The 19,081-nt window shown below is 40.0% G+C and overlaps 1 protein-coding gene across 1 annotated transcript in view; it reads left to right on the top strand.

Moving 5' to 3' along the window:
- The window catches only part of BTBD1 (BTB domain containing 1), a 46,467-nt gene that overhangs the window by 2,302 nt on the left and 25,084 nt on the right, over positions 1 to 19,081 (top strand). The window contains exons 2-3 of the mRNA XM_020877532.2: positions 9,485 to 9,641; positions 14,245 to 14,350. Coding sequence (XP_020733191.2) covers positions 9,485 to 9,641; positions 14,245 to 14,350 — 263 coding nt within the window. The remainder of the gene's footprint in view (positions 1 to 9,484; positions 9,642 to 14,244; positions 14,351 to 19,081) is intronic.

Here is a 19,081-nt window from a genome sequence, read left to right as displayed (position 1 = left end):
TTGTTTCTCATATGTTTTGTAATTTAGTTCAATTACATTTATAAAAGGGAAAAAAAAAACCAACTCAAAAGCTAATATCTAGATCATTTTAGGATTTGGTTTGAAGTCGACTGGGAGCATTGGTTCTACTTCTTTAGATTTTCTAAATTGGAAGTATTTTTTTAATGAATTGTTGGTTCACCTTCATTGTAGTCACCTGTTAAATTCATAATTCTCTTCCTCCCTCCTTACAATATTGTAGTGTTTGCCAGTGGGACCTTGAGAGCATATTTAATACTCTCCCTGAATCTGATATTGGCTATGTTTGAGAGCCACTGATCTAAATATTGTTGGGTAGCTTTTTCTCTTAAAAAATACAGAGATTACTAGGATAAGAATGTAGAGAGAAAATGCTGGTTTCATATTTTCACTGCAACTGTTAATCAGTCCGTTGTTTCCCACGAATAGAAAATAAGTGAATTCATCTGAGTTCTTGAAATTTTTCTGGTTTCAGTGTGGTCATGGTATTTATACTTCTTCAGGCTCTAGTCATTGTTTTATTCTGAAAGTGTTCTCTGGACTGATTTTTAAACTTAGGTTATTGGCTGGTTGTAAAGCAAAGATGCTGTACTTACCTATTATTGTGTGACAAAAAGATGCCTCATGGTACTTGCTGAGCTTGAAAAGCATGTTAGCTTGAGCATACTTTTATGTTTACAACTTGAATTAAACATTACTTAGAGGCTTTTGAACTTGAGTTTGAAGCACTTTAAGAAACTGCTCATTTTGACCTGCCAGACCTTTAAGTGATGTTCTTAGTTGTTCATTTGAGAAACACTGCCTTCCTTGCACTGTTGTAGATATTGGATACAGCAGTGAACAAGAGGAAGTCCCTGCCCTCACAGAGTTAATCATCTAGTAGGGAGAAACAAAGACAAAATGTCAAGTACAAATAAGTGTTTTTAGGAAAGATGATCAACCTGTGGGAGAAGGACTATTCATAGCAAGGAAAAACATGTTTAAGGCCCAAAATTTCTCCTGTTAGACAAACCGCAAGAGTAAACCAGTGTGATCTGAATAGATAGAATAAGGGGGAAAGAGGCGGAAGATGAGGTCAACAAGATAGGCTGGCCAGGATTGTGCAGAGCTGTAGAGCCCATGGAAGGACTTGGATTCCCCGTATATGGTGGGAATCCTTTGAAGGGTTTTGAACAGGGGGTTGATAGGAAAAGTGAAAGTATTAGTCACCCAGTAGCGTCCCATTCTTTGTGGCCCCACCAGGACTGCATAGCCTGCCAGGCTTGTCTGCCCATGGAATCGGGTTGCTATGACCTGGTTTAAAAACTCCTTCTGGCAGTTGTTTGGAGATTAGACTGTGGAAGGAGTAAAAGGAGCAGGTGACAGCTGTTACACAGGTTCTGTCTTTAGCTGTTGTCTTCCTTTCTCCCATTAACCTATGGTACTACATACTACCCTAGTGGTACTGTGAAACTTCTACTCAACCCAAACCCAGTTTCAAACTGGACAACCACAAATGAGCGTCTATTTAGTACACAATGGACTGTCAACAATAAAAATAAACACTGAATGAGTGCTTGCCATGTTCTGCTTACTGTTGTTCCTGAGCACTGTGTGTGAACCCAAATTTCAGAACAGTCTTTCAGGCAGGCACTCTTCATATGTCCTGTCTCAGGCAGCTTTTGTCATAATAATGCTATAAAGCACCCCAAAAATCAGGGGCTTAGAAAAACAATCGTGTATTTTTCCTCTGAATATTCTTGTTTTGTGGGTCAGTTGGGCGTGACTCAGGTGGGCTTGGCTCCAGGCTATAGTTTGGTTCCATTATGCTCCATTTGTTTCTCCTGTTTGGACCAATCTTGAAGGTTCTACTCAATTATCTTAATTTTTTTTTGACATTGCTTTAAACAGATCACACTGCCTTTAGACTCCGCTCTCTTCATTCTTCACGCTGTTAACAAAGTTCTCTCTCTGATACCTAGACATTATCACAGGACTCCCCTGAATCTCTTATTGACTTCTTTTTGCGTATGGGATGCATTTAAACATTTTAGCCGATATACAAGACCTTTATGATTTGATATCTCTTCCTCTTCCTCTCCATCTACTGAGTACCCCAGTTCTGCTGATGGTCTTTTTCTTATTTTAATACTTGCCTTCTAATGCCTCCTTGCCTTTGTACTTCTTTGTCTGCCTAGAAGGTTTACACGCTTAATTATTACCCTTCAGGTATACTTGAGGCTTTATCTCTTTGTGAAACATCACTGCCGGCAGATTTGCGCTCTTCCTCTTGTAATGTCTTGTATCAAGTTTTTTATCTGTTGCTGTAGAACAAGCCACTCCAACACTTAGTGGCTTAAACATAGTCTTATTATCTTTCACAGCTGTGTGAGAGGTTCTTCTAGCATATTCTTCAGGTCTTCCATGCAGTCAGAGTCTGATAGCAGTTGGGGCAAGGGTCATCTGGAGGTTTGATTCAGGTTATGGTTTGGCTGAGCGTTTCTCTCTCCAAGGCTCCTCCAGCTGATCTTTGCAAGGTTAGCTTGAGTTCCTGGCGAGCAGCAGGCCATGGCTCCTGAAAGCACAAAAGTAGGAGCTTCTGCATCCTCAGAGATTAGGCCCCAGGTTGGCATAGTGTTACTTCTGCCATGTTCTGTTGATTAAAGGGAATCAAACCGGGCGAGCCCAGATTCATTATGGGAATGAATAAAGGTGTAAAGGTCTGGATCATAGAAAGCCTGATTTGTTGGGGCCATCTTTAGAGATTAGTTATCAAATCATGCCTAATGTATAATGCTGTTATAATTATGACATTACTTTTTAATCATTTTATTACCAAACCATGAGCTTTTTATGGGCAGTGTTGTCTGTTTGTATTTCTAGGACCTGTCTATTATTATATGGCGCCCTCAGTAATTGTTTTTGAGTAAAATGAATGAATCAGTAGTGACACAGTTTCTTGTACATAATCTTATGATTTTTTTAATTTACAATGAAGTTTTTACCTTAGTCGTTTAATTTTTAAGTTGGATTAAATGTAACCTAAGTTTTATATTTTGGAAAGCCATTCATCTTCAGGAAAAACTCAGAAATAGTTTGATGACCTGTAATTATTTCTCTGTGCTCTTGTTCTTAGATGTAGTATATTAGGAACGTTAATTTTAAAATGCAAAGTACTGTGGTAATATTATGTTTACTTTTAAGTTATAATTTGTAAATATTGGCTTACAGAGTGTTTTTTAATTGCATCAGTGTTAGTAATTAAATAAAATGTGGGGAAAACATGTATGTAAAATATGAATCAAGGTGATTCTTGGATTTTTAAGTAGCCTTTTTTCTTACTAGAAAGGAAAATGGTTTCCCTATCAATAGCTAGAAACTTGTACTGAGCTGTGTAGTTGGCTAACATGTATTTATTAAATCTTTGCCAGGTGCCCAAACTGAGCTTGGTGCTGTAGGAAAGATATGGGAAAAAATATAAGAAACACAGAGTTCCCTTTCTTACAGTTTATAGTCTGGTATTTATTTATAACTTGCATTGCTCCAAAAACAATTTAAAATGTCTAATAAGAAACACAGAGATAAGAAATAAAGCAGTCAAGATGAAGCTAATATAAAAATGCATGCTATACGTACCATACAGACTTAATTTTGATCATTTTAGCAACTATTACAAAATGGGAAAGCAGCCAGAGAGTTACAATTCAGTGTTTGTCAGATTAAAAACTGGCCAACTGCTTAAGAGATTCACAACTCTTATCTGATAATAAGATCAGTTAAAAAAAATCCTGATGCTGTCCTATCATAAAGACGACATTACTAAGATGAATAATGTCCTTAATCTACGTCTTTAGATATAAATATACATGTTTCTTAAATATATTCAAGCCAAAGGTATATTACCAAGGTATAGTTTCAGTTCAGTCCAGTCACTCAGTCACGTCTGACTCTTTGCAACCCCATGGACTGCAGCACTCCAGGCTTCCCTGTCCATCACCAGCTCCCGGAGTTAACCTAAACTCATGTCCATTGAGTCGGTAATACCATCCAACCATCTCATCCTGTCGTCCCCTTCTCCTCCCGCCTTCAATCTTTCCCAGCATCAGGGTCTTTTCCAGTGAGTGAGTTCTTTGCATCAGGTGGCCAAAGTATTGGAGCTTCAGCATCAGTCCTTCCAATGAATATTCAGGACTGATCTCGTTTAGGATGGACTGGTTGGATCTCCTTGCAGTTCAAGGGACTCTCAAGAGTTTTCACCACCACAGTTCAAAAGCATCAATTCTTCAGCGCTCAGCTTTCTTTATAGTCCAATTTTTTTTTAATAGTCCAATTTTAACATCCATACATGACTGCTGGAAAAACCATAGCTTTGACTAGACAGACCTTTGTTGACATAGTAATGTCTCTGCTTTTTAATATGCTGTCTAGGTTGGTCATAGTTTTTCTTCCAAGGAGCAAGCATCTTTTAATTTCATGGCTACAGTCACCATCTGCAGTGACTTTGAAGCCCCCCAAAATAAAAGTCTCTCACTGTTTCCCTGTCTATTTCCCATGAAGTGATGGGACCAGATGCCATGATCTCAGTTTTCTGAATTTTGAATTTTAAGCCAACTTTTCCACTCTGCTCTTTCACTTTCATCAAGCTCTTTAGTTCTTCGCTTTCTGCCATAAGGGTGGTGTCACCTGCATATCTGAGGTTATTGATATTTCTCTGAGCAATCTTGATTCCAGCTTGTGCTTCATCCAGCCCGGCATTTTGCATGATGTACTCTGCATATAAGTAAAATAAGCAGGATGACAATATACAGCCTTGATATTCTCATTTCCTGATTTGGAGCCAGTCTATTGTTCCATGTCTGTGTCTAACCGTTGCTTCTTGACCTGCATACAAATTTCTCAGGAGGCAAGTAAGGTGGTCTGGTGCTCGCATCTCTTGAAGAATTTTCTGCACTTTGTTGTGATCCACACAGAGGTTTTGGCAGAGTCAATAAAGCAGAAGTAGATGTTTTTCTGGAACTCTCTTGCTTTTTCAATGATCCAGTGGATGTTGGCAATTTTATCTCTGGTTCCTCTGCCTTTTCTAAATCCAGCTTGAACATCTGGAAGTTCAGTTCACGGTTCACGTACTGCTGAAGCCTGGCTTGGAGAATTATGAACATTACTTTGCTAGCATGTGAGATGAGTGCCATTGTGCGGTATTGTGAGCATTCTTTGGAATTGGAATGAAAACAGACCTTTTGTAGTCCTGTGGCCACTGCTGAGTTTTCCAAATTTGGCATATTGAGTGCAGCACTTTCACAGCATCATCTTTTAGGATTTGAAATAGCTCAACTGGAATTCCATCACCTTCACTAGCTTTGTTCGTAGTGATGCTTCCTAAGGCCCACTTGACTTTGCATTCCAGGATGTCTGGCTTTAGGTGAGTGATCACACCATTGTGGTTATCTGGGTCATGAAGGCAATTTGAATGGAGTTGTGGGCCACATGTTAGTGACTCAATCGTGTCCGATTCTGTGCAATCCCATGGACTGCAGCCCACCAGGCTCCTCTGTCTATGGGATTTTCCAGGCAAGAATACTGAAGTGCCTTGCCATTCCCTTCTCCAGGGAATCTTCCCGACCTCAGGATCAAACCCAGGTCTCCTGCATTGCAGGCAGGTTCTTTACCACTGAGCCACCAGGGAAGCCCTGTGGGCCATATAATATAGTCTAAAAACACAATTCTTTGGTTCCTGGAATGTTCTTCCTACCCTCTTTTCATGTTTTGGATCTCGAGTAGAAGTTCTTATGGGAACCTTTTCCAGCTCTTTTTGTCAGGGACCCCAATTATAGATTGTTACAGAACCATGTAGTTCAATCTTGTGGAACTGGTTTCCTTAAGCTAGAATCTATTCAAACAATGGTAATAAAGGTCCCGCATCTCAGCTCTATAGTTTATAACTCTAGTAATTTTTGCCTGAAAACAAACTAAGACAGATATGAAGACTTCCTCCTTTCTCTCCCTTAAAAACTTAATCAGTTTCTCATTTAAGTAGGGAATTGAGCATGTTGTTAGCCTTCTGTCTGTTCCAGTTAAAATGACTATAGAGAAATACAAAAGCAATCAATCCATTACAGTGAAGACAAAAAAGGGAGAAAGGTTGGAAGTCAGTGTAGAAAAGGGACAAAGCAGGTGGAAGTGTGTTGATAATGAAGTGGAGTGGCTGGAGCCCAGAATCCAGAGAAGAAGGAGCTGTGGTGGAGGTGGGGGCTGTCTTTCCTGGCTGAGCCCCAGCATGGCTCTAGGTTGAGAGCTGGTGGTGAGCACTGTGAAATGAGAAAGTCATCCCCTCAACCAACTCTTGTATGCTAACCATCACACACCACCACCCACCCCCCGCCCCGGCACCCCCCTCCACAATAGCTGGCAGACTCCTCTTTACATAAACTAGACAAACCACCTGGGGAGAACTAGGATGCTGGCTTTTCTTAGGGAATTCAGAATAATGGCATTGAAAGGGGTGGAGGAGGTGTGGTATCTAACCTAAAGGCTGCTTTCCCACTCTCAGGTAATGTGTCAATCAACAAGCCTCCCACATACACAGCTCCCCATCCACCTCTCCAGCAAAGAAAACACGCCAGCTACTGGAATGGTCACTGGAGATAATCATTAAACTTTTGACGTATAAGGAAAATCAGAATAAATAAAGACCAAGAACAAGCTGGTCCTCGAGAAAGTAGGTAATTCAGGGAACAGAAAGGAACTTTTAAAACTTGGAGACTGAGAACGTTTTTTGCATCCATGAAAATGAGACATGGTACTGTGGAGTTTAAAAAAAATAAGAAGAAGCAAGAATTCTTAGAAATTTAACTGTGTGATTGCTGGGGGGGAAATAGAAGGGCTGGAACACTTGAAATCTTGTGAAATACAGAGGGAAATAGCAGAGATTAAAAAATGAAGCAGTATAAAAAATAGCTAACATTTACTAAGTATTTGTGTGTATTTTAACTGATACTAATAGATGGGGTAACAGTGGAAGCATTGTCAGACTTTATTTTTTGGGGCCCCAAAATCACTGCAGATGGTGATTGCAGCCATGAAATTAAAAGATGCTTACTCCTTGGAAGGGAAGTTATGACAAACCTAGATAGCATATTAAAAAGCAGAGACATTACTTTGCCAACAAATGTCCGTCTAGTCAAGGCTCTGGTTTTTCCAGTGGTCATGTATGGATGTGAGAGTTGGACTGTGAAGAAAGCTTAACACCGAAAAGTTGATGCTTTTGAACTGTGGTGTTGGAGAAGGCTCCTGAGAGTCCCTTGGACTGCAAGGAGATCCAACCGGTCCATCCTAGAGGAGATCAGTCCTGGGTGTTCATTGGAAGGACTGATGCTGAAGCTGAAACTCCAATACTTTGGCCACCTCATGCGAAGAGTTGACTCATTGGAAAAGACCCTGATGCTGGGAGGGATTGGGGGCAGGAAGAGAAGGGGATGACAGAGGATGAGATGGTTGGATGGTATCACCGACTCGATGGACATGAGTTTGAGTAAACTCCAGGAGTTGGTGATGGAAAGGGAGGCCTGGCATACTGCGATTCATGGGGTTGCAAAGAGTCGGACACGACTGAGTGACTGAACTGACTGACTGACTGAATCCTCACCAGAGCATTATGAAGAAGATACTGTTGTTCACATTTCTTAACAGAGAGGAGCACAATTGATAACTTGTTTAAAGTCGTGTAGCTAGCAAGTGATGGAACAGATTCAAACTCAAGCAATCTCTTCCTGAGTCCAGGCAGATTAAGAGAGCTCCCACCTGACTTGTCTGAGAGTCTAACACTGAAAGCAGTCAGAAGCCCAGAAATGGTGTGTTATGGTAGACAGCTCTTGTGTTTCCTCAGCCTGTTTCCCCATCTTTAAAATGCAGATAGCAGCACCTCCCTTCCTTGTGAGAGGATTAAATGAATCGGCATCTGTCACATGATAGAGACTCAACAAATGCTAATTTTCCCTCTTTTTTTATTCATCCCTCTACCCCTCACTATAAGAGACATAAGGTTTTTTTTTAATTCCGTGCACTCATCACTAAATGGCACGTATCATTAAGTGAGTATTATGAGGGTGATATAGATGGCTGGCTTGAAAGGTTTTGGAAAAATGTTTGAAAACAGTGTAATCTTGAAAAAGAGCAACCTTCACTTTTGCACCTGAATTGTAAGGGAATTGCTCAATCGTGTCTGACTCTTTGTGAGCCAATGGAATGTAGCCCACCAGGCTTCTCTGTCCATGGGATTCTCCAGGCCAGAATACTGGAGTGGGTAACCATTCCCTTCTCCAGGGGATCTTCCCGACCTAGGGATCAAACCCAGGTCTCCTGCATCACAGGCAGATTCTTTACCATCTGAGCCACCAGGGAAGGATGGGAGTGAACAGCTTCCACTGGAAGTAGTTCTAAGAATAATGATCTTATTGGATGGATGCCAGCATTTGGTTAAAGTGGGAAGTTGAGGGATGTAACCAGCTAGAATTTGATCTTGGGCAGTGATTCTGGCCACCAGAATAGAGAAATTGAAAAGCAGAGGGAAGGGACGTGAACTAGAACCTCCTTTCCTCATTCACTCTGTAGTGTTCTGAAAGATATTCATGGGCTTTCAAGTGTTCTAACTCTTAATTTGTATTGCTAAAATAAAATACTTGTTCTCAATGCCTTATTTCTCCAGCACCCTCAGCTGCTCTGAATGTAACTGAGAATTGGGCAGTAAGCGCAAGAGTCTCTGAGGAAGCGCAGAGGAACTAAAATGAATATGCAGTAGCGTCAGTATAATTCAGCAGGAACTGCCCAGGCCTTCTCTGAGATTCTTACCCTCTATGTGCGCTTCTAGGAATCTGATTTATCTAGTAACAGGTGGAATCAGCTCCTGAGGTGGTGGGTAAGGTGGTATTGGTTTGATAGTATTTCGAGAGAAAATTGGACCTTTATACCCAAAAGCACATAGCAATATGGGGTCATTTAAGATATCATTAAACTGTTTTATTCTTCTGAACCCCCCCGTACTCTAGTCTTTGGTCATAATGCTAATTCTGGGATAATAAGGAAAGGTTAAAAGATGCCCAGAATAAGAAGATACCATCATCAGGAAATATATGGATGTTTTGACATTTAGAGATGTGAACTTAAGCTCTCTAAGTTTGCTTAAGTGAACATTTTTTGATGAAGAAGAGAGAAAGCTGCTACGGAGTGCTAAAAAGCCTTTAAAAATTTGCTTGAAGACTTGAAGACCTAATTTTAGTCTTCTCTATAAATGGAGACTGCCTACCTCTCAGGATTGATTCAGAATAAAATCAGGTGATGTATGTGCAGATAACCCTGGCAAGTCTGATGTGCTTTTCAAGTTATGTTTCACTTTGTTCATTATCTTTTCAAATATTCCTCAGAGACTTAACTCCAATGGATTGCTTGTCTAAAACCCTCCTGACTGTTTCTGCAACTTCCACTTGCTTCCCAGATTTCTGTATTCAGATGAAGTTCAGATCGGCCCAGAAACAGTTATGACCACCCTTTATACGGCTAAGAAGTACGCAGTCCCGGCCTTGGAAGCGCATTGTGTGGAATTTCTCACCAAACATCTCAGGGCAGATAATGCCTTTATGTTACTTACTCAGGTAAGTTGATGTAGCTAAGATATATATCTTTTAACTTTAAAAATTGGGTTTAACTGTAGATGAATATTTAATATTTCCTGGAGAATTAGTCCAAGATCATTATTTTAAAGCATATGAAATCTGATTTCATTGAGGGAGATATATCAGGTTCATATGATTTTAGAATAGAAAAACAAATTATAGAGTTAATGTATCATATAGGTGAAGAAACTGAAGAAAGTGTTAGTCACTCAGTCGTGTCCGACTCTTTGAGACCCCACGGACTGTAGTCCGTCAGGCTCCTCTGTCCGTGGAATTCTCCAGGCAAGTATCCTGGAGTGGGCTGCCATTCCCTTCTGCAGGGGATCTTCCTGCCCCAACGATTAAACCCAGGTCTCCTGCATTGCAGGCATCGCAGGCAGGTTCTTTACCGTCTGAGCCAAGCCTTATGTAAATAGGGTGTTTCATCTCTGTAAAGTTATATAGCTCTATAGGATTGGAGTTGAGATTAGTGTCCAGTGTTGTTTCTGCTGTGATTGAGAGTATGAGAGTATGAAGCCTTCTGAACCTTAGTGCTCTATTTTTGTTGGATCTGAAATTAACATTGAGTATTTCAAGTCCAGAGCAGTTGTAAGATTTATTGTATTCTGTCAGCTTGGTGACCTGCTTCTGGAGGGTTTAGAATTTATTTTTATTTTTGAACACCAAAAACATTTTGTATTGTGGTATAGCCAGTTAACAATGTTGTGATACTTTCAGGTGAACGGTGAAGGGACTCGGCTGTAGGATATACATGTATACATTCTCCCCAAACTCCCCTCCCATCCACATTGGCACGTAACATTGAGCAGAGTTCCGTGTGCTATATAATAGGTTTTTGTTGGTTATCCATTTTTAATATAGCAGTGTGTACATGCCTTTTCCAAAGTCCTTAACTGTACCTTCCCCCCCAGCAACCATGAGTTCATTTTCTAAATCTTTCTGTGAGTCTCTCTGGTTTGAAAGTAAGTTCATTTGTATCATTTCTTTTTTGATTCTACATGTAAGGGATGTCCTATGATATTTTGGAGAAGTTCAAATTTAAGAATATTCTTTCTTTGACCCTTATGAAAGTTTTCAACGAGTATATAAATACAGAAAAGTGCACACGTCATACATGTATAGTCTGAATGTTTGCATACTGAACACATTTATGGAACCATTAACCAGTCCTCAACATACACTATTTAGCACTTGTTAAATGCCTGTAGTCTGAGCTTCATACTCAAGATATAAGTAAATCGATGTTTTTCTTCTTAGACAATGTAATGATACCCTTTTACGAATTGTTTAAAAAAATCCTGAGCTAGTCTGTAACTCATTGCCGGGGGGTGAATTGTGTCCCCAGAATTCACGTATTGAAATTTTAATCCCCAGGACCCTCAGAATGTGACCTTACTTGGAGATAGGGTCTTTACAGAGGTGAGAGAGTTAAAATGAGAGGGGGGGAAATGTCTAAGCTGATAATATGTAATCCTGCTGAATATTAGTAGTGGAAATAATCATGGATATTCCTTAGCTTAACCCTCTCATTTTTCAAATGAAAAAACTAAAACCTGGCAAGTTAACAACCTGCCCAAAGTCTCACAACAGGCTGGGTGGAGTCACACTTGTTTCCCGTTGTGCATCCATTCTGTCACATCACAAATGATTGATGCTACTTTTTCTCTGGTCATTGAGTATTTATAGTTACAGAAGAAAGAACATGCTGATGTCACCTCTTCTTGGACATAATCACAGAACTCCATGTCTGTGTGTATTGTATGCTAGACACAGGCTATTCCATTTGTATATATTATCACATTTACTCCTTCTTTAAGCTGTGATGTTATTTATTATTATCCTCCTTTCAAAGATGAAATGGAAGCTTAATGAGGTAAATATCTTATGTAACGTAAGATAGCAAGTGGTAAAAGGTCTCAACCTTAAACCAGTAGAGTATAGTGATATTGATAATAACTGCAAAATGTATTGAATGACCTAGTGTGTGCCAGGTCCCATTCTAAATACTTCGTATGCATTAATTCATTTAATCTTTACAATAACTTCAGGAGTTGTAGCTATCCTCAATGAAGATTTTCTTATCATCCCCTTTTTATATAGAAGCACAGAGAGGTGAAATAACTCAATAAAGATTATATAACTAACAAGTGATATCTGTTGTTCAGTTGCTAAGTCATGTCCGACTCTTTTGTGACCCCATGGAGTGAAGCCCACCAGGCTTCTCTGTCCATGGGATTTCCCAGGCAAGAATACTGGAGTGGGTTGCCATTTCCTTCTCCAGGGGATCTTCCTGACCTGGGAATCAAACCTGCATCTCCTGCATTGGCAGGTGGATTCTTTACCACTTGGATTTTTTTTTTCCCCTTTTCTGAACTTGTGAGGAAGATCTAATAAAGAAGTTGATAATCATGATTCTTTGTTGTGTGAAGAATTTTATTGTGTGTGAAAAGGGTCACTTAACTACTTTCATTTTTTAAAATTCAGTCATAAAATTTAGAAACCAGTAGGACTTTCCTAGCTGTCCAGTGGTTAAGACGCCGAGCTTCCACTGCAGGGGGCTTGGGTCAGACGGATCCCTGGTTGGGAAACTAGGATCCCATGTGCTACACTATGTGGCCAAAAAAAGAAAAATTAGAAGCCAATAAATTAAACTTTGACAGTGAAAATCCACTTTATAGTTCAGTAAGCCAAAGTCAGCTGTATACTCTTGCTCAACATACTTTCTTTTGCTTACCATTAAGTCTCTGGGATTCATTCCTTTTGTTGTAGATCTACACACAGCAATATGGGCCTGAAAGTCTGCATTTCTAACAGACTTTCAGATGATGCTGGTGCTTCTGAACCACATTTTGAGTAGCAAGGCTTAACATATGTCACTGAGGAAAAAAGGAACTTTTCAGTGCTTTGTTGGTCTAAAAACTCAACATCAATCCAGATTTTTCTTTAGTGGGGTCATGTGAATTAGCCCATGAATTGTCATGTGAATGTCTTGTTCCTGCCAAGTGAGTCATTTGAACTGAGCATGTTCATTTACTTGAGAGGACCTATGCCAGCGTCCCTCTAAAACAAAGAACCAGTGTGCTGTCCCAGCATGGATTACACAAGGAAAACACTCTGGGGCAATACAGTCATTAAAAATAGTGTCACACTCAAATTTAGAGAAAATTAATTTTACTCCTAAGTAGCAGCAGTAGATTCCCAGGCAAGTATGATATCGTATTGAATGACTGAAAATGCTGCTACTCTGAATAAGATAACTTTTACCAAAAATTATTTTTCCTATAAGTAAAATAATCCATTTTTCTGCATAAATACTGACTCAGCTATAAACACTGAGTTGGCCAGCTAAAATATCTGCCAACATTAGAATTTTACTTACTTTTAAGCTTGTTTTTTTGAATTATAATGTACATCCTGATAAAGCACATGTTATAAGTTTGACTTCTGACTTCTTAAAGCTCAGCTTTGGTGAAATCATATAGCAGTTGACTCTTGACCAACATGGCCCTGAACTTAGTGGGTCCACTTATACATGTAATTTTTTCGGTACTAAATAGTACATGATTTGTGGTTGATTGAATCCGTGGATATGGAAGAACCTCAGATGCAAAGGTCCAACTGTAAGTTCTGTGTGGATTTTCAACTGCACAGAGGTTAGTGCCCCCAACCTGCAAGTTGTTCAAGGGTCAGCTGTATACTCTTTTGCTCAACATATATGCCTACCATTAAGTTTGTGGGATTCATTCCTATTGCTGTGTGTAGTTGTAGATCATTCACTCTCATTGTATAATATTCTGTCATGTGAATTTACTTATTTGCTTTTCTCTTGTTGGGCCTGGTTTTTGCTTAGGTTCCCAGAACTTTAATGCTGTAAAACTTTGTACTTTATTCTCTTCCCCCCAATCAAACAGGAAATGGGGGGGAAAATCTGTTTGTTCCGGTATGCTTAACAATTGATGCTATCATTTAGTGAAAAGATCCTAAGACTGGGATTTAAGGGCTGGCTTCTCCTGTGGCTCAGCTGGTTAAGAATCTGCCTGCAATGCCGGTGACCTGGATTCAGTCCCTGGGTTGGGAAGATCCCCTGGAGAAGGGAAAGGCTACCCACTCCAGTATTCTGGCCTGGGGAATTCCATGGACTGTATAGTCCATGGGGTCGCAAAGAGTCAGGCACAACTGAGCGATTTTCACTTTCACTTTGGAACATAGCTGGCTAGAGTCAGTGCACCTCCCTGAGCCTCTCTTTTCTCATCTGTATAATGGGAAGATGTCTGCCTATCTACCCTAGAGTGTTTCATTAAGGATCAAAATATGTAATATATAAGTGCATATATATGCATATAAAAATAAAAATAACAGTTGTTAGTGGTAATTGAATTAATTGTTATCTTTTGGACATTTGTGCTTTTTGCTTTTATTTCTGATTGTGGAATGAAAAGTTTTAAGCATATTATAATTTATTTTAAGTATGAGTTTTTATAAAATTGGCAGTTATAACTGTTTACAGTGTTACCTTTGAATATGGACAGCCTGAAGTTAGAATAACTGTAAAAATAATATAACTATCTTTTTATATATTTAGGCTCGTTTATTTGATGAACCTCAACTTGCTAGTCTTTGTCTAGACACAATAGACAAAAACACAATGGATGCAATAAGTGCAGAAGGGTTTACTGATATTGACATAGGTAAGTTTACTGTGAATTAAAATGTTACCTTTTAAGTACAGTAATGCGTTGACCTAGTGAGCCTTGTTGGCAGAGGAGCGGTTTTTAAATCAGTGGTTTTTCCAGGTGATTTTAAGTCTGCCTCTTTAAGAGTTTTGCTTTCTTTATTTTGCTGAAATAGTCCTAAAAGTCTTAACTACCTCATTGCCTTTTAAAAGATATCAAATCAAACAAATTTTCATGCTTACCATATGCATAGCATTATATTAGGGCTCTAAAAGAAATACAAAGAAGGGTAAGATTTTATTTATTTTTTTTCTTTAGGAAACTGTCATCTGTTTGGAGAACCAGGGAAGAAATATGTGAAAATTAAGATTAAGACATTACATAGAAAAGATGACATATGGCAAAATGTCTTTTCGCCTTTTCAGAATTAGATACATAGGAAATAATTACTATGCAAATCCAAAATGTGGAGAGAGCTCCTCATAATGGGATGTTAGGAGAATCTTGGCACAGGAAGTTCTGACATAGGCCTTAGGGAATGGATAGTATTTGAGTAATGAAGAGGGGAAGGCATTAGGCAGGTAGAACCACATGAAGAAAGCATGTGTAGAGGTTGGGCAGTGCAGGGCAAGTGAAATCCAGGGTGTGGGGGCCATGCAGTCACAGGCTCAGGAGCTTGAATTTTGTCATGTAGGGGAGCAGAAAGAGCGGATCCAGCCTGTAACTCTAAATATCATCATCATCTAGTAAGCCCAAAATATCTTTTATCTTATTCTGGCTCCAAATTTGTGTAGCCAACTATTTACTTGACATCTTCGTTTGGAGCTCTTATAGGCATTTCCAGTAGCACAGCTAAAAGAAAGCCATTGATTGTCCCATACCCCCTGTTATCTTTTCTGTTCCTTTTCAGTTGTTTTTTTTTTTTTTAACTCTTCCTTAATGGCGCCACCATGCATAACTAAAAACCTAGAAGTTATTTTTAACTATCCTCTTTCATACCCCACATGCAGTTTATCAGCATGTGTTCTCTGCTCTCCAGTCAAAATGCATGCTGGGGGAATTACTGGTGATCCAATGGCTAGGAGTTGGTGCTTTCGTTGCTGGGCCCAGGTTCAGTCCCTGGTCGGAGAACTAAAATATGACAAGCTGTATGGTGCAGCCCACGCCCCACCCCCTAAAAAATAGTATCCTGAGTTATGACTATGTCTTACTTTGCCTGTTGCTCCCACCTGGTCTGGGTCACTGTTCTCATTCACCTGGATAAGCTTTGTGTGCTCCTGTTGTCTCCCTGCTGCCACTCACTCTTTTTTTTTTTTTTTTTTTTTTACTTTATTTTTATTTTTTATTGGACTATAATTGCTTTACAATGTTGTATTGGTTTCAACCATATGACATTGTGAATCAGATATCTGTGTGTGTGTGTGTGTGTGTACCCTCCCTCTTGTGCCTACCCCGCCTGTCCCACCCCTTTAGGTCATCACAGAGCACCTAGCTGTGCTCCCTGGGCAATACAGCATCTTCCCACTGGCTGTCTGTTTTGCATATGATAAGGTGTATGTTTCAGTGCTACTCTTTCAATTCATCCCACCCTCTCCTTCCCCTGTTGTGTCCACGATTCCGTTCTTCACATCTGTCCTATTCCCGCCCTGCAGATAGGTTCATCAATACCATTTTTCTAGATTCCATATATATATACATTAATGTATGAATATTTCTTTTTCTCTTTCTGACTTATTTCGCTCTGTATAACAGGCTCTAGGTTCATCCATCTTAGATCAACTGACTCAAGTTTCTTCCTTTTTATGGCTGAGCAATATTCCATTGTATGTGTGTACTGCAGCTTCTTTACCATTCATCTGTCAGTGGACATCTAGGTTGCATTCCGTGTCCTGACTCTTATAAATAGTGCTGCAGTGAACATTGGGGTACAGGTGTATTTCTGAATTATGGTTTTCTTATGGTATATGCCCAGTAGTAGGATTGCTGGGTCATGTTGTTCAGTCGCTTAGTTGTGTCCAACTGTGACCCAGTGAATTGCAGCACACTAGGCTTCCTGTCCTTTACTGTCTCTTGGAGTTTGCTCAGACTCATGTCCATTGAGTCAGTGATGCCATCCAACCACCTCATCCTCTGTCACCCCTTTTTCCTCCTGCCCCTCCGTCTCTCCCAGTATCAGGGTCTTTTCCAGTGAGTTGGCTCTTCACATCAAGTGGCCAAAGTATTGGAGCTTCAGCATCAGTTTTTCCAGGGTTGAATATTCAGGGTTGATTTTCTTTAGGATTGACTGGTTTGATCTCCTTGCTATTCAAGGGACTTTGAAGAATCTTCTCCAGCTGGGTCATATGGTAGTTTTATTCCTAGTTTTTAAAGGAATCTCCATACTGTTCTCCATAGTGGCTGTATCAATTTACATTCCCACCAGTAATGCAAGAGTGTTCCCTTCTCCACACCCTCTCCAGCATTTATTGTTTGTAGATTTTTTGATGATGGTCATTCTGACCAGTGTGAGGTGATACCTCATTGTGGTTTTGATTTGCATTTGTCTAATAATGAGCAATGTTGAACATCGTTTTGTGTGTTTGTTGGCCATCTGTATGTCTTTGGAGAAATGTCTGTTGATGTTTTCTGCCCATTTTTTGATTGGGTTGTTTGTGTTTCTGATATTGAGCTGCAAGAGCTGCTTAAAGTTGGGGGATTAATCCTCTGTCTGTTGCTTCATTTGCAGTTATTTTCTCCCATCCTGGGGGTTGTCTTCTCATCTTGTCCACTCACTCTTGCTTTCATCCTGTCCGTTCTCTCCACAGCAGCAAATTGTATCACTTCCTTGGCTTCCAGTGTCTTCCCACTGCAATTAGAGTAAGATTCAAATCACTTACAAAACTTACAAGATCCTACATGATTAGGCCTCTTATTAGGGTAGGCTACGCTTGGCATGATGTTGATAACAGATATACCCCAAAATGCAAGCTCAACACATTTGCACAGATAAACCCCCAAATGCATACTGACTCCAACACAAAGAAATTGATTTCACACACACACAGCAGTCCAAAGCAGTATCCCTGGCGTGTGATTAGCTTTCTGCTACTTCCTATGGCTGAGTTATTATCTGTACCTTGATGACAGATGTGAAAACACCCACATTTTATGAGCTTTGGCCTTGAAATGGCACCCTCGTTTTGGCTGTTACTTCACTGGACAGAATTCAGTCACCAGACCCCTCCTAACTTCAGGGGAGGCAAGGAGATGCAGATGATTCACATCCCAGGAAGAAGAGAAAACAGAAGTTTTCTAAAGAGTTGGCAGTCATTACTTACCTCTCTCTCTCACCTGTCCCCTGCCATTCTGTTCCTCATTCGCTGTGTTCCATATACACTGGCCACAGTTACTTTGATTTTTTGAGCCTTTGTATTTGCTATTCCTTTTGATTAGAATCCTTTTCCCCACTCTAAATCTTTGTATTATTGTTCAATCACTCAGTTATGTCTTACTCTGTAACCCCACGGACTGCAGCATGCCGGGCTTCCCTGTCCTTCACTATCTCCCAAAGTTTGCTCAGACTCGTGTTCATTGAGTAAGTGATGCCATCCAACCATCTCATCTCCTCTTGCCCCCTACTCCTCATACCCTCAATCTTTCCCAGCATTAGGGTCTTTTCTAATGACCCTTGGCTCTTTGCATCAGATGACCAAAGTATTGGAGCTTCTTTGTATGGCTACCTCTTTTTAATCATTCAGATCTTAGGGTAAAGGTTACCTGAGATGTGCCATCTCACACCTACTTAAAGTAGATACCACATTCCCCTAAACAATCCCTGTTCCATTACTCGGATTTCTTTTTCTCTTAATGTGTATCACTCTCTGAATATCTTGTCTGGGTCTTTGTTTCTGTATATGTTGATTGTCGACCTTCCCCTTCTAGATTGTAAACTTCTTAAACTCTAAACTCCTTTGTCTTGTTTACCACTGTACCTCCAACACTGAAAGCAGTAGAACACAATACGTGTTCAGTTAATATTTGTTAGATTAACTGCCTGTGTCTAGAATGTTGCCTTTCCTTCCCATCTTGGCTGGTTCTTACTCAGTCTTCATGTCTTGGCTCAGATTGTATCTCTGCAGAGACTCCTTTCTTAAAAGCTGCTACCCTCCCCCTTCCATGAAATTTAATATATTCCTGTTTACAGTAACATCTCTGTCTTGGTTTGCCTGTCTGTTGCTTATTATCATGGGAAGGATTTATACTCTTCCTACGTTATCCTGAAGGGCAGGCACTACATTAGGTTCCTCCCCAGCACCTGCACATTGTGTGCTCCTGAGTTTTTGTTGAGTTACTGGATGTTTGAGAGCCCTGAGCACTCCACCCATTGGCAAGGAAGCATGGCTCAATCCCAGTTTCTTTGCTTTGAAGGGGTGTCAGGTGCTCCACTTCAGTCCACTCTCATGTGAAATAATGCTGCCGACATCAGGGTGACTCACTCCAAGAAGCTGTTTTGTAAATAGCTTGTACATTAGTCATGCCATTGGGTCCTGGAAGTCTTGAAGTAGGCTCCTTGCACAGGATGAAAACCCCATAAATATTTGTTGATTAAATTTGACTCACAGTGGTTTAAATTAAACCCAGTATTGTATTATGTATATAAATATAATCTTATGTGCTTTCATGATCTTTATTAGGCTCTCAGCTGTCATTTCTTATTAGAACACATCTGTCAATAGAAGACCTATGTGTTCTCACCTCATAGTCTAG

This window comes from Odocoileus virginianus, chromosome 16 (genome assembly GCF_023699985.2).
Source record: "Odocoileus virginianus isolate 20LAN1187 ecotype Illinois chromosome 16, Ovbor_1.2, whole genome shotgun sequence".
Taxonomy (NCBI): Eukaryota; Metazoa; Chordata; class Mammalia; order Artiodactyla; family Cervidae; genus Odocoileus; species Odocoileus virginianus.
Note: the sequence above shows the minus strand (reverse complement) of the source record. Positions and strands in the feature narration are given on the sequence as shown.